The sequence below is a fragment of the Colletotrichum paranaense genome, assembly GCF_030867605.1.
Source record: "Colletotrichum paranaense strain IMI 384185 chromosome Unknown Scaffold_5.1, whole genome shotgun sequence".
In the NCBI taxonomy this organism is placed as follows: domain Eukaryota; kingdom Fungi; phylum Ascomycota; class Sordariomycetes; order Glomerellales; family Glomerellaceae; genus Colletotrichum; species Colletotrichum paranaense.
In genome coordinates, this window is record NW_026848963.1 from 2,259,127 (window position 1) to 2,272,135 (window position 13,009).

A 13,009-nucleotide genomic window follows, 5' to 3' on the forward strand; every position below is an offset into this window, starting at 1 on the left:
TGGTTAAGAAATTCTCAAGTAGGTTGAGGGCTCCAGTCCGGCCCCCTGTCCGACCCTTTGACATCCAGCATGAAGACACCAGACCCCTGTCAATTCATGTACATGTAGGCACAATCCCACAATGCAACTCACAACTCTAGTGATACAACCCGAATTTGAAAACCATGAACGAAATGTTCGACGCAAGAAAATGCGCAGCCATGGAAGCACCAAGCAAGGTTCGACTGAATGCTTTGGACATGACATAGGGCGTGGGGGGTGGCTTTACGTCTGTCAGATCTAGCCTACATGATTCGGCTCGGCCGCGCCCGCCACGGGCGAGTTGATAAGTACTTTGGTCCAATCGGCCCATTACGCCGCGGTATCGCATAGAATACATGTAATATGCCCATCAGCCACTGACTCAAAAAAGGCAGTTGTCAAACAAGCATGACAGGCCCGGGTGGTTGATCGGGTCTTTTTCCACTGTCACGGATCGACGGATCACAAGTTCTTCCTTCTAAGACTACATCAATAGGCCCTCTTGTGAACAGAGTTTTGTTAGCAGAGTCAAGACTGAATTACACGGTTAGCTAGAGAGATCCAAGAGAGACAACATACATCTTCAGAATGGTGGCAAACAAGTCATTGATCTTCAAGAAGGTCCACGAGACACCCACGGTAGCGGGACAGGATATCGCTGTGGAGAGCAGAGACTTTGATCTTGACCAGGTAAGTATGCACACACGCAACGGATATCAGTCGTCTTTCATTGACAGCTTGGCCATTGGAGTACAATTATGGCGTTTTGCTAACACATTGATTTAGGAATTGCTGGGGGGTTCCATCTTGGTACAAGTTCTGTATGTCTCATTTGACCCGTACATGAAGGGTCGCATGGTTGAGAAGCCGGTTATGGGCCCTTACAAGCTCAATGAGCCCATCCCGAACACAGCCCTCGCCAAAATCCTTCAATCCAAAAACGAAGGATTCCCGCAAGGCGCCATAGTCAGGGGGGAATTCCCAATCAGCCAGTACGCCGTCGCCACCGCCGAGGACTTGCAAGCCGGATGGGCCCATCTGATCGAGAACCCTCTCAACTTACCGCTCGACACATTCCTTGCTGCCCTGGGGATGCCCGGACTCGCCGCCTACGCCTCTCTCTACGAGATAGGCAAGCCCAAAAAAGGCGAGACCTTATACGTCTCCGCTGCAGCCGGCGCCGTGGGCCACGTAGTTGGGCAGATCGCCAAGCGCGAGGGTCTACGTGTCATTGGCTCCGTTGGCGCCGACGAAAAGGTCGACTATCTCGTCCGTGAGCTCGGCTTCGACGCTGTCTTCAACTACAAGAAGGAGACAGTCGACGAGGGCCTCGCCCGTCTTGCACCTGACGGGATCGACATCTTTTACGACAACGTCGGCGGTGAGACGCTAGATGCGGCTCTACTGAAGATGAACCCGTATGGACGAATCATCGCCTGCGGAGCCATCAGTCAGTACACGCGTGTTCAAGGCCCTTACACGGGCTATGGAGTTACCAATATCTTCAACATCACCGTGAAGCGAGTCACCATGGCTGGTTACATCGTGACTGACCCCAACATTGGTCCCAAGTATGGCGCGGAGCATATGCAGAACGTTTCAAAGTGGATTCATGATGGTAGCTTCACGTCGAAGTCGACTGTCGTGGACGGCGTGGATCAAGCAGCCGATGGATTTGTGGGCATGTTTTATGGCAGGAACACAGGAAAGGCTGTTCTCAAGATCTAGAATACTGCCCTATGATATCGAATACAACTTGTGATTCTACTTGGTTGTGACACAACCTTCTGCTATGTTTTCAAAATGCTGTCGCGAGGAGTCCTAGTAATGCCTTTGCAACGCACGGTCTTGGACAGGTTCCTTGTGCTCATTTAGCTACAAATGAACGAAAGAAAGAATAAGGGAGCCTGCAATTGAGATGAGGTCAAGGGGTCTATCGAGAAAAGGATTCAGAAATGGGCGGTCGAGATAGCCCGTTTGACTTCGCTCTATGGCGACAGGGACTTTCTCGATTCGTCTAGGTGTGGTGGGAGTTCCAAGCCGCCGAATCCTTCAAATCCATCCTTCTGACTAGATAGCTGCCATCCCACCATTCAAAGTGCAAACCTTAAAGACACCCAAAAAGCCCCCGAAGAGGTAAGCATTTAAGTATCCGAAACTCCCAAGCACCCAGAATAATTGTTCAGTGGCAATCAGCAGCCAATAGTTGATCTGTATAATCCAACATGCCGTGCCGAATCCTTTGCCTCCATGGCATGGGCATCAACAGCCAGATATTTGCCTCGCAGACAGGTGAGTCATTTTCATGCTGTCTTATCTCGCGCTATCAGCACTACTGACTCAACTCACAGAATCCTTTCGGAGTTTGCTGCCATCGGACTACGACTTCACATTTGTCGATGGTCCGACCACTTGTAAGCCAGAGGCGGATATAGCCAAGGTGTATCCGGGCCCGTACCTTTGCTGGTATAGAACGCCGACTACTGAGTCGGTGACCGCGGCCCACCGTCACGTCAAGTCCATCATGGCTGAAAAGGGCCCTTTTGATGGAATCATGGGGTTCAGCCAGGTAGGTTTCACCGGGAGCGGTTCATCCTTCTCATATCGGGCTCGGGGTCTAACAAACTTGACCGCAAGGGCGCTGCAGTCGCGGTGTCGATGATCTTGCGCCACCAGCTTGAAACCTCGTCAATACCACCCCTCTTCAAGTTTGCCATTCTCATCGGCTCCCCTTTACCCTTCTCACACAGCCTGATGTATGGGATTGACACGCGGGATTACTTTGGCGTCTCTTGCAATGTGGACTGTAGCATTCTTGCTCGGTACAATCGTCCTAACAAGGTCCCTACGTATCTTATTACCCCAGACAGGTACCTCAAAGATGACGACGATGAGGACTTCCACAGAACCGAAGAGGCATGTCAACAGCCGACCGCAGCGATGTTCTATCAAATGTTCCATTCAACATCGGATGAAGTCAGAATGGACATTCCTACTGTTCACATATTTGGCCGGCGTGATCCGTGGTACCTTCATAGTAAAGATGTGCTAGAGCTGGCATGTGCTGAACGGGCTTCGGTGTTGGAGCATTGTTATGGCCATGAAGTTCCGCGACACTTGAGTGAAGAAATTTGCGACTTGATTGAGTCGGCGGTTGCCTTAGTGGAGGTTTAGTGAAAGAAATTGGAACTATTTCTAAGTCTACCTACTCCAGACTTAGAGTGTCGAGTCTCGCAGCGATCCTTGATCACTCATTGAATTCCAGAGGAAACATATGTAACTACCTTATTGAATGTACACCATTGTAACGACATGATAATCCGAATATTTTATTCATGTGTGAAACAAGATGATTGTCATTGAAACTATCATAAGAAATCTGTATTTACTCGTTTACTTAGTACCGTCAATTGGTCTCGCCATTGCTCGTTCCGTGCGCAACACCCACATACTCATCTACCTTTCCAGCCAAAACATTCTTGATAAAGTCCACCTGCATCTTAACCAGGTCTGGGAACTCTGGACCGCTGAGTACATTAAGATGTCCTTTGCCAACAGATACGTGCGCCTTTTTCGGGCCTGGAAACGTGCCGAACAGATCAAATTGCTGATCTGGGGGCGAGATCTGATCCAGCTCGGGAATGACCATGAGAACGGGCGTTTGGTACATGTACTTCATTATACCATGGGGCTGCCACATAATGAGTTTGTAGTACGACTGAAGCGTCGTTCTGTTCTCGTGGCGACTGGCGCCGTACTTTTTGGCGTTGACCATGTAATCAAACTCCTCCTTGTCGGCGCCAATACCCAGGCCGGCGGGGTTGACGCCGTCCTCGGTCAGCACAGGCAAAAAGACTGGCGGGTTGCCGGCGGCGCGGGACTCGCGGTCGGCCATGCTGCGTGCGAGAACGCGGGGGAACTTTTGCGGCGTGAGTTCAAAGTCCAGTAGTGGGCAGATGGAAACGACCATGCGTGCGCGCTTGTCGAGGGCGCCAGCACAGAGTGCGACGCAGCCGGCAAAGGACTGGCCCCAGAAGAAGATCTGCTCCGGATCGACTTCGGGAAGGCCGCGGAGGTAGGTCAGCGCATCTGAGTAATCTGAGACCTGCTTCATCGGGTCGATCTCGTTCCGGGGCTGACCATCGCTGAGGCCTAGGCTGCGTGGGTCGTAAATGAGTGCTGAAATTCCGGCAAGCTGGAACTGTTCGGCCACCTCTGGCACGAACATCTCCTTCACGCAGTTAAACTAGGCAGGGGCTGAATGTCAACCTGGGGAAAGCCTTCGAAAATCGATCAGGGAATTCCATCATGAGATTCTTACCCCGGGCGTAATGATGGCTGCAGGACCACGGCCAGGAGCGGGATAGAAGCAGCCCCTAAGGGTCAGCCCGTCCACGGTCTGGAATTCCACGTCGCGGAAGAAGGTACTCATTATTGCAGTTGAGACGCAGGATTCGACGGAAGAGAACTTGTTTGCTGGGGCTATCTAGTGACCGAGATGGCAAAATTCACGAATTACAAGCGCATTAGGCGTTCCTTATCAGACAGTTGACCTTGTAATGGGCGAGTTCAATGCAACAACTGAAAGGTCTACGGCGTAGGATAAACTGCCCGAAGTCTTCCACTTGCACCGGCCACTTTCAAGACCAACAGTGTTGATACCCAGCTCAAGAACCGGCTCACCCAATCAGCATGTCAGATTATTCCCTGTCAGAATATCCCCGAGTTGTGGGCATGCCATAGCAAGGCTGATGATTAGTGGCGTGCTATGGGCGGATGGGAGACCCATCCAACTGATGATGAGTGTCTGCCACGATGACCAAACATGGAAACCATCCGAGGCACTCCCGAACTCCATAAAATGTCAAAATACATGTAAGTCATCGGTGAATGTTTTTGAAACCATTATCGGAAGCACTGGTATCACTTCAGAACGGCCAGGACACTCTCAAGGCCCTCTCTTGTTCAAAGAGAAGTTCGTGACGTGGCTCTATTACCTTCTTTCTCGTTCCTGCTCCTTCGAGATTCAGTACATACCGACTGATTGCCCGCTTTGAATAACCAAGGAACCAGGATCTCACGACCATTGTCTATAGACTGTCGATGTTATCTACCTTACTAAAAGGCTTCTCTACCCTATTCCCTCTTCAAACAGCTAGGCCTAGCCCAGACCTAGACAACTGCAGTCAAGATGACGATCAACGACGGGAGAAACGGTGCGTACACGATTCCGAACAACAACTATCCGAGCAACGGTACCAACGGCGCCACTTACACCGATGGAACCAACGGGATCAACGATACCAACGGCTATAATGGCAGCAGCGTAAACGGCCCCACCAATGGCCCACCTCAAGCCCATGAGCCGATCGCCGTCATCGGCATGGGATGCCGTCTGCCGGGCGAAGTCGACAACCCGCACGCACTGACGCAGCTCCTGAAGCGCGGAGGCGTCGCCCGTAACGAGCCGCCCGAATCTCGCTTCAGCTTGGACGGCCACCATGACGGATCCAAGAAGCCCAAAACGATGAGGTCTCCGGGCGGCATGTTCCTAGAGAACATTGACCCACGTGAGTTCGACGCCGGCTTCTTCCAGGTTCCCCGGCTCGATGCCATCGCAATGGACCCGCAGCAGAGACAGCTCCTCGAGGTCGTATACGAGTGTCTGGAGAATTCAGGTGTGACGTTGCAAGAGCTGCAAGGGGCCCAGGTTGGGTGCTTCGTCGGATCATACGCCGTCGGTACGTTCTTTTCTCGTCTGATTTCGTTCAGGCCAGACCTTTGCCCTGGGTGCTATTATGGGATGAACCTTGGCTTACAGCAACACAAAATTTGCAGACTACGCCGACATGCAGGCCCGCGATCCCGAAGACCGCGCTCCTTCTGTCACAATTGGCGTTGGTCGGGCTATTCTAAGCAATAGGATCAGTCATTTTCTGAACATCAAGGGTCCCAGGTAAGCGTATCCATCCGTCTTACCCGGCGGATCCCCACGGATCCTGCAGCCACATCTGACACCTGTCTCGGTAGTATGACAATAGATACAGCCTGTTCGGGCAGCCTGGTAGCTCTTGATGTGGCATGTCGCTATCTACGTACCCGGGAGATGGACGGAGCAATTGTCGCCGGCTGCAACTTGTACCTGAGGTGAGCATTAGAACGAGTTTCCCTTCTCGGCCGTCGTCTTCTTAATCAGGAAACACTGTCTGACTCTGGAGGGGTGAGTCTAGCCCGGAACACAACATGGATGTTGGCCCAATGAAGGGAGCCTCGAGTTTATCTGGAAAATGCCACACCTTTGACGTCAAGGCGGACGGTTACATCAAGGGTGAGGCAGTCAACGCCGTAATGGTGAAACGCCTCTCGGACGCCCTCCGTGACGGTGACCCTATTCGCGCCGTGATACTCGGCACCGCTACTAATAGTGACGGCAACACTCCCGGTATCGCCAGCCCCAGCTCAGAGGCACAAGCGGCGGCCATCCGTTCGGCTTATGCTAACGCTGGAATCACGAATTTTAACGAAACCACGTATCTCGAGTGCCATGGCACTGGCACACAGGCAGGCGATCCGACCGAGGTCAGTGGTATCGCCTCAGTGTTTGCGCCGTCGCGTAGTCCCGATCAGCCCTTGATAATCGGCTCCGTGAGTTCATCCTCTCCACTGCTGGTAAAATGACACAAGTTGACCGCAACTAACACCTACCTAGATCAAGAGCAACATTGGTCACTCCGAGCCGGCAGCAGGCATCTCAGGCCTGATCAAGACCATCCTGTCTCTCGAGACTGGCACCATTTTCGGCAACCCTACCTTCGTGACTCCCAACCCCAAGATCGACTTTAAGGGCCAGAAGGTGTTTGCCACACGCACTAGCATGCCCTGGCCGACAGGGGCACGCAAGCGGGCGTCTGTAAACTCGTTCGGATATGGCGGTTCCAACGCTCACGTCGTCCTCGAGTCGGCAGATCAATATCTACAGAATAAACAGACCTCCTTCCACGTCTCTTCACACCTCGCTGAGGAGGCTGATCTCTTCGGTGACGACAATGATGCTTCCTCCACGGCATCAGTCGCAAAGAAGCCCCAGCTGCTTGTCTTCTCGGCCAATAACGAGTTTTCGCTCCGCGGCTACGTGAAGCTGCTGCGCAAGCACCTTTTGAACCCGAGTGTCAAAGCCGACTTGCGAGACCTGTCTTTCACACTCTCGAGCAAGCGCAGCGCGCACTTCAATCGGGGATTCTTGCTAGCGGATAAGGCGGTGATAGCCGAGGACTCTCTCGTCCTGGGGAAGAAGAGCCCGGAAGCTCCAAAGATCGGCTTTGTTTTCACCGGCCAGGGCGCTCAATGGTCGCAGATGGGAAAGGCTCTTGTCGATGCCTTCCCTACCGCCAGAGACTTGCTGAAGCATCTGGATACTGTCCTCAAGACCGCTCTTGTCCCTCCAACGTGGTCTTTGCTCGGTATTTGCTCCTCATCCCTGACGCATTCTTGATCCTAATTACTCACATCAATGCAGATGAACTGGTAGAGCCGCGCAGTCCTGGTCTCCTTCGCCAGCCCGAGTTTTCCCAGCCACTCTGCACAGCGCTTCAGCTCGCCATCCTGAGCGTGCTGGAAGTCTGGGGTATCGCTCCGCACAGCGTGGTCGGTCACTCATCGGGCGAAATCGCCGCTGCATATGCTGCGGGCTATCTGTCCAAGGAAGACGCGATTAAGGTCGCTTACTACCGCGGCCTAGCTGCCAAGCAGCTCGCCAACGTCGTAGATGGCACCAAGAACGTAGGCATGCTCGCGGTTGGGCTGGGCGCTGAAGCCGTAATGCCCTTCTTGGAACCCTACGCTGGCCTAGTGCACATTGCCTGCTTTAACAGCCCCAGCAGCGTCACCTTGTCTGGCAAGGTGGACAAGCTCGAGGAGGTCATGGCCTCCCTTGTAGCAGAATCGCATTTTGCCCGCCTGCTGCAGGTGAACCTGGCATACCACTCGCCTTTCATGCTGGAAGTGAGCAGTCTGTACGAGGCTCTGCTTCGCCAGGACTTTGGCGCGTGCAAGAAGGACAGGAAACATGACAACGTCCGGATGTTCTCATCCGTGTCTGGCAAAGAGATGCGCCACGCTGCTGATGCGGCGTACTGGAAGAGCAATATGAGCTCTGCGGTACGATTTGAACAAGCTACCAAGACCATGCTCGCGGATGACAACCGTCCGGACTTCCTCATCGAGATCGGCCCTAGCGGTGCGCTTTCAGGTCCTGTGGCCCAGGTGAAAAAGGCTGTCCTCGGAGATGGCGCCGAAGTCCAGTATATTGCGGCCTGGTCTCGTGGCCCCGCCGCGCTCAAGTCGCTCTACGAGGTGGCCGGCAAGCTCTTCATCAGCGGCGGAGAGGTCAACTTAGCCAACGTGAACAAGACTGAGACTTGGAAACCGAGAACCATTATCGACCTGCCCAACTACTCATGGGACCACTCTACGCAGTACTGGTACGAAAGCGACGCTAGCAAGGACTGGCGATACCGTCTTTTCCCGCACCATGACCTCTTGGGCAGCAAGATCCTGGGTACTTCCTGGCAGGCGCCGTCTTTCAAGAAGTCTCTCAAGCTGGCAGACCTGCCTTGGCTTCGGGACCACAAGATGGGCCCGGAGATTGTCTTCCCCGCGGCTGGCTTCATCGCCATGGCTATGGAGGCTATCCGCCAGAACACCGAAGCGCTGCGTACTTTGGAGACTAAGGTTCTCCCTACAGCATACCATTACAAGCTTCGAGACATCAATTTCATCCGCGCCCTTGTGCTGGACGACTCAGACGAAGCTACCAAGGTCATGCTCGCACTTCACCCGCGCACGGGAGCCAAAGATTCCTGGTACGAATTCAAAATCAGCTCTCAGGTAGGGGACGCCTGGCTCGAGAACTGCCGTGGCCTAGTCAGAATCCAGGAGAGCACCCCCGAAAATTTGACTGCAGCCGAGGGCACTGTCAAGCCGTTGGTAGACCCCGTCCCCGGCGCTCTATGGTACAAGGCCATGCACGATACAGGCTACAACTTTGGTCCGGTTTTCCAGAAACATCTTGAGATCGAGTCCATCGCCGGTTCGCGCGAGTCTCGGTCTCTCGTGGATTTGAGTCCTCCCGCCTCGGAGCACCCGCAGTCGTGGTATCCGATGCACCCCGCCGCCATTGATGGATCATTCCAGTCTTGTGCCCCTTCTCTGTGGGCCGGTGATAGGCCCGGGATCAGTGCCGTATTGGTCCCTGCCATCATTGATGAGCTGACCATTTTCCCAGCGGAGAGCGTTTCTGAAAAAGGTATCTCCACGACGAGCTCTGAGTACGTAGGCCTTGGCCTGCCCGAAAGTACCAAGAGTTACAAGTCCAACGCAGTCGTTCTTGACTCTGAGACTGGAGATTTGCGTTTCAAGCTCACTGGCCTAAGATATCACCAACTGGATACACAGGAGGATCCATACTCGTCACACACGTACAGTCGCATCTCATGGAAGCCAGATGTGACGTTCCTTACTGAAGACACCGTGGCGGCCATCGCCGCAGCAGAAGATCCCCTCAACGAATTCATCGACTTGACTGCTCACAAGTTCCCGAATCTCAGTGTGCTTGAGGCCAGCATGATACCCTCCGAGGCCGGTAGTGTATGGCTTGAGGGTAGCAAAGCCGACCCTGTGGTGAGGTCTGCTTGTCGCAGCTTCCAGTTCTCTTCTCACGATGCTTCTGCTGTCGTGAACGCTGAGGAGACGTACGGCAGCAAGTCAGGTGTGGCCTACGCCGTCCTCGACGTTGCAGCTGACCCGGAAAAATTGCAGACCCCTGACAAAACCTTTGATCTTGTCATTATCAGAGCGGCTGATGAATCATCGGAGTCGCAAGATAATGTGGTACGGAACGCACGCACGCTGGTATCGGACGGCGGCCACGTCGTAATCCAGTCCATCGGAGCTGACGTGCCGGAAATCTCGTCATCCTCTGGTTTCTGTTCATCTTTCAGCATCCCTTCTGGCGATGGCAACACTATTCACATTCTCGTCGCTGCTTCAGAGGCCGTGTCCAAAAAGCAAGGCATTGAGCTTATACACTTCTCTGACCCAACAGACGTGACCGCACAAGTTGTCTCAGATCTATCAAAGTTCGGATGGCAGATCACGGATACCGAACATACCCAAGACGACCACAGAACTATTCTGGTACTAAGTGATCTCTCCGCCCCTGTCCTGCCGACTATTACAGAAGCCCAGTGGCAGCTTCTCAAGAACACGTTGGTATCAGGCAACCAAGTATTGTGGGTGACCTCGGGCTCTCAGCTAAACGTCACAAGCCCCGACAGGGCCATGATCCACGGTCTGGGTCGTACAGTTCGCAACGAGGATCCTTCCATCAGTATCACAACGTTGGATGTTGAGTCAGCCACGGGTCCGAAGACCGTCTCTGCCATAAATGACATCCTTGAGCACCTCGGCAGGGCTGTTCATCGGAGACAAACGACGAGTATTGAAAACGAGTTTGTCGAGCGCCAGGGAGTCATTCATATCAGCAGAGTGCAGCCCAATGAGGCTGTTAACGTTGTTGAGAAAGCCTTGGCCCACGGCGCTGAACTCGTTGAGGGTGAGCTACATGACTTTAACACGACCGTTCGTCTGCAGTGCGAGCGTGTCGGCACAATTGATTCTCTCCAGTACACCGAGGTCGCCGCTACAGAGCTGTCTGTCCCCGACGGCAGCGTGGAAGTTGAACTGTTCGCCGCTGGGCTAAACTTCAAGGATGTCGCCGTCACGATGGGCATTGTTCCGGAGAACCAACACCTCCTCGGCCTCGAAGGTGCGGGCGAGATCCGTCGGGCTGGCAAAAACGCTGCGAACATATACAAGCCAGGAGACCGGGTGCTCGTCTTCAAGAAGGGAGCATTTGGAAACAGGGTCATCGCCTCTGTTGAGCGAACGCACCACATCCCCAACTGGATGTCTTTCGAGGAGGCCTCAACTCTGGCCAGTGTGTATCTCACTGCGCTTTACAGCATTTTCGATCTTGCCAACACACAGGCCGGGCACAAAGTGCTTATCCATTCCGCATCCGGTGGTCTTGGAATCGCCTCGATCCAGATTTGTAAATTCATTGGCGCAGAGATCTACGCGACCGTCGGCACTGATGAGAAGATGGACTTCTTGGTAGACAGCTTTGGCATCCCCAGAGAGAACATCTTCAACTCAAGAACCACTGCCTTTGCTGCTCAGCTCAAGGCCGCCACAAAAGGACACGGCGTCGATGTCATTCTCAACTCTCTCACCGGCGATATTTTGGACGAGTCGTGGCGCTGTATCGCTGATGGCGGCACCATGGTCGAGCTGGGGAAGAGGGATATGCTTGATCGCAATTACCTCTCCATGTGAGTCTCATTCATTTTATCTCCTTACGTGAGGCCGACAACTGACACCATCTTAGGGAGCCGTTTGGCCGCAACGCTTCATACCGCTGCTTTGATATGTCCCACGAGCACGTATCGGACATCGTCATTGCCAGGCTCATGCGCCAGATGATGAGCCTCATTAGCCAGCGCGCCATCAAGCCCATTGCTCCCATGACTACTTTTCCCTTCGAGGATGTGGCTGGTGCTTTCCGTTACATGCGTGCGGCTAAGCACATGGGCAAGATCGTTCTCTCCGCCAAAGACAAGGCTGACAAGCCGACTGTGATGGTCCGCCCCGCGATACGCAGATTCGATCTGCCCCAGACTACTTCCATCCTCATCGTCGGTGGCTTGAAAGGTCTTTGCGGATCTCTGGCCGTCTACTTGGCCCAAAAAGGCGCCAAGCACCTCGTCATCCTCGCACGTGGCGGTTACGATGATGAGCGGTCACAGGCTGTGTTGAAGAACATCCATGCCCAAGGTGCCAAGGTCGATCTGGTCAGGGGCGATGTTTCAGTTTTGGAAGACGTTCGAAGAGCTTTCAAATCCTCCAGCGTTCCCGTCAGTGGCGTCATTCAGGGCGCCATGGTCCTGAGAGACAAAATCTTCACCTCCATGACGACCCAGGAGTACCATGGCGCCGTGGCCTGCAAAGTCCCCGGAACCTGGAACCTTCATAACGTCGCTCAGGAGGAGGGCCTCGATCTCTCCTTCTTCACTATGCTTTCCTCGGTCTCTGGTGTTGTTGGCCAAAAGGGTCAGGCAAACTACGCAGCCGCTAATGCCTTCCTCGATGCCTTTGCCGTATACCGCCAAGGCCTCGGGCTGTCCGCTGTTTCGGTCGATTTGGGTGCCATCGACGACGTTGGCTACATGCATGAGCACAGTGACCTTCGCGTGGCTCTGGATCGGGACGCCTGGACTCCCATTAATGAGAACCTGTTCCGCCAAATTGTCCGCGTTTCAATCCAGCAGCAGCAAAGAACATCTTCGACGGGCAACTCCACTCAACTTATCACCTCCATCGCCGTGCCGCAGCCGGACTCCTCGAACCTTCTTGTTGACGCTCGCTTCGTCAGCCTGGCTTTCGGTACCGGCGAGGCCACCTCTGGTGGGGATGGCAAGGACGATAAATCGCGCGCGGTGCAGGCGCTAATGCTGTTACTGCAATCCAGTGCAGACTCCTCGGTGGTATTGAAGGCCGCTGTGGACGTCGTTAACACGCAATTCCAGGCCACCCTCCGCTTGTCGGAACCAATGGAACCTGCCAAGCCACTCAGTAGTTATGGTTTGGACTCTTTGTCTGCCGTAGAGCTGCGAAATTGGGTCAGGCTGGATCTCGGAGTTGAATTGACAACGCTGGAGATCACGAGCGCCACGTCACTAACAGCGCTGTGTGAGAAGATTGTTTCCAAGATGAAGAAGAAGGAATGAAGACTTTCTTGCGTTTTAGACTCTGTGTTTCATTTTTTATTCTCTGGTATCATCTCCTTCAGGGTTTCTTTGGGATCTTAACTCAAATTAGCTATTATAACGGTTTGCTTGATTATCATTTCAACATTATTTTCACACATTGT

General features: G+C 53.5%; 4 protein-coding genes across 4 annotated transcripts; 3 read left to right on the top strand and 1 right to left on the bottom strand.

The window, feature by feature from the left end:
* Positions 1-609: 609 nt before the first annotated feature.
* On the top strand, positions 610-1,749 carry CPAR01_07143 (uncharacterized protein; the record flags this gene model as incomplete). The annotated part of the gene is made up of 2 exons (XM_060491413.1): positions 610-711; positions 808-1,749. 2 exons carry the CDS (start codon positions 610-612, stop codon positions 1,747-1,749), a joined length of 1,044 nt encoding a protein of 347 aa, XP_060350287.1.
* Positions 1,750-2,246: 497 nt separating this feature from the next.
* CPAR01_07144 (uncharacterized protein) lies at positions 2,247-3,195 on the top strand (the record flags this gene model as incomplete). The annotated part of the gene is made up of 3 exons (XM_060491414.1): positions 2,247-2,313; positions 2,373-2,590; positions 2,659-3,195. The coding sequence occupies 3 exons, from the start codon at positions 2,247-2,249 to the stop codon at positions 3,193-3,195; spliced, it is 822 nt and encodes a 273-aa protein (XP_060350288.1).
* A 232-nt stretch (positions 3,196-3,427) lies between these two features.
* Positions 3,428-4,453, bottom strand: CPAR01_07145 (DltD domain-containing protein; the record flags this gene model as incomplete). The annotated part of the gene is made up of 2 exons (XM_060491415.1): positions 3,428-4,267; positions 4,343-4,453. The coding sequence occupies 2 exons, from the start codon at positions 4,451-4,453 to the stop codon at positions 3,428-3,430; spliced, it is 951 nt and encodes a 316-aa protein (XP_060350289.1).
* A 759-nt stretch (positions 4,454-5,212) lies between these two features.
* Positions 5,213-12,866, top strand: CPAR01_07146 (beta-ketoacyl synthase domain-containing protein; the record flags this gene model as incomplete). Its single annotated transcript, XM_060491416.1, has 6 exons — positions 5,213-5,762; positions 5,860-5,977; positions 6,252-6,666; positions 6,731-7,481; positions 7,538-11,411; positions 11,468-12,866. 6 exons carry the CDS (start codon positions 5,213-5,215, stop codon positions 12,864-12,866), a joined length of 7,107 nt encoding a protein of 2,368 aa, XP_060350290.1.
* Between the last annotated feature and the right edge of the window lie 143 nt (positions 12,867-13,009).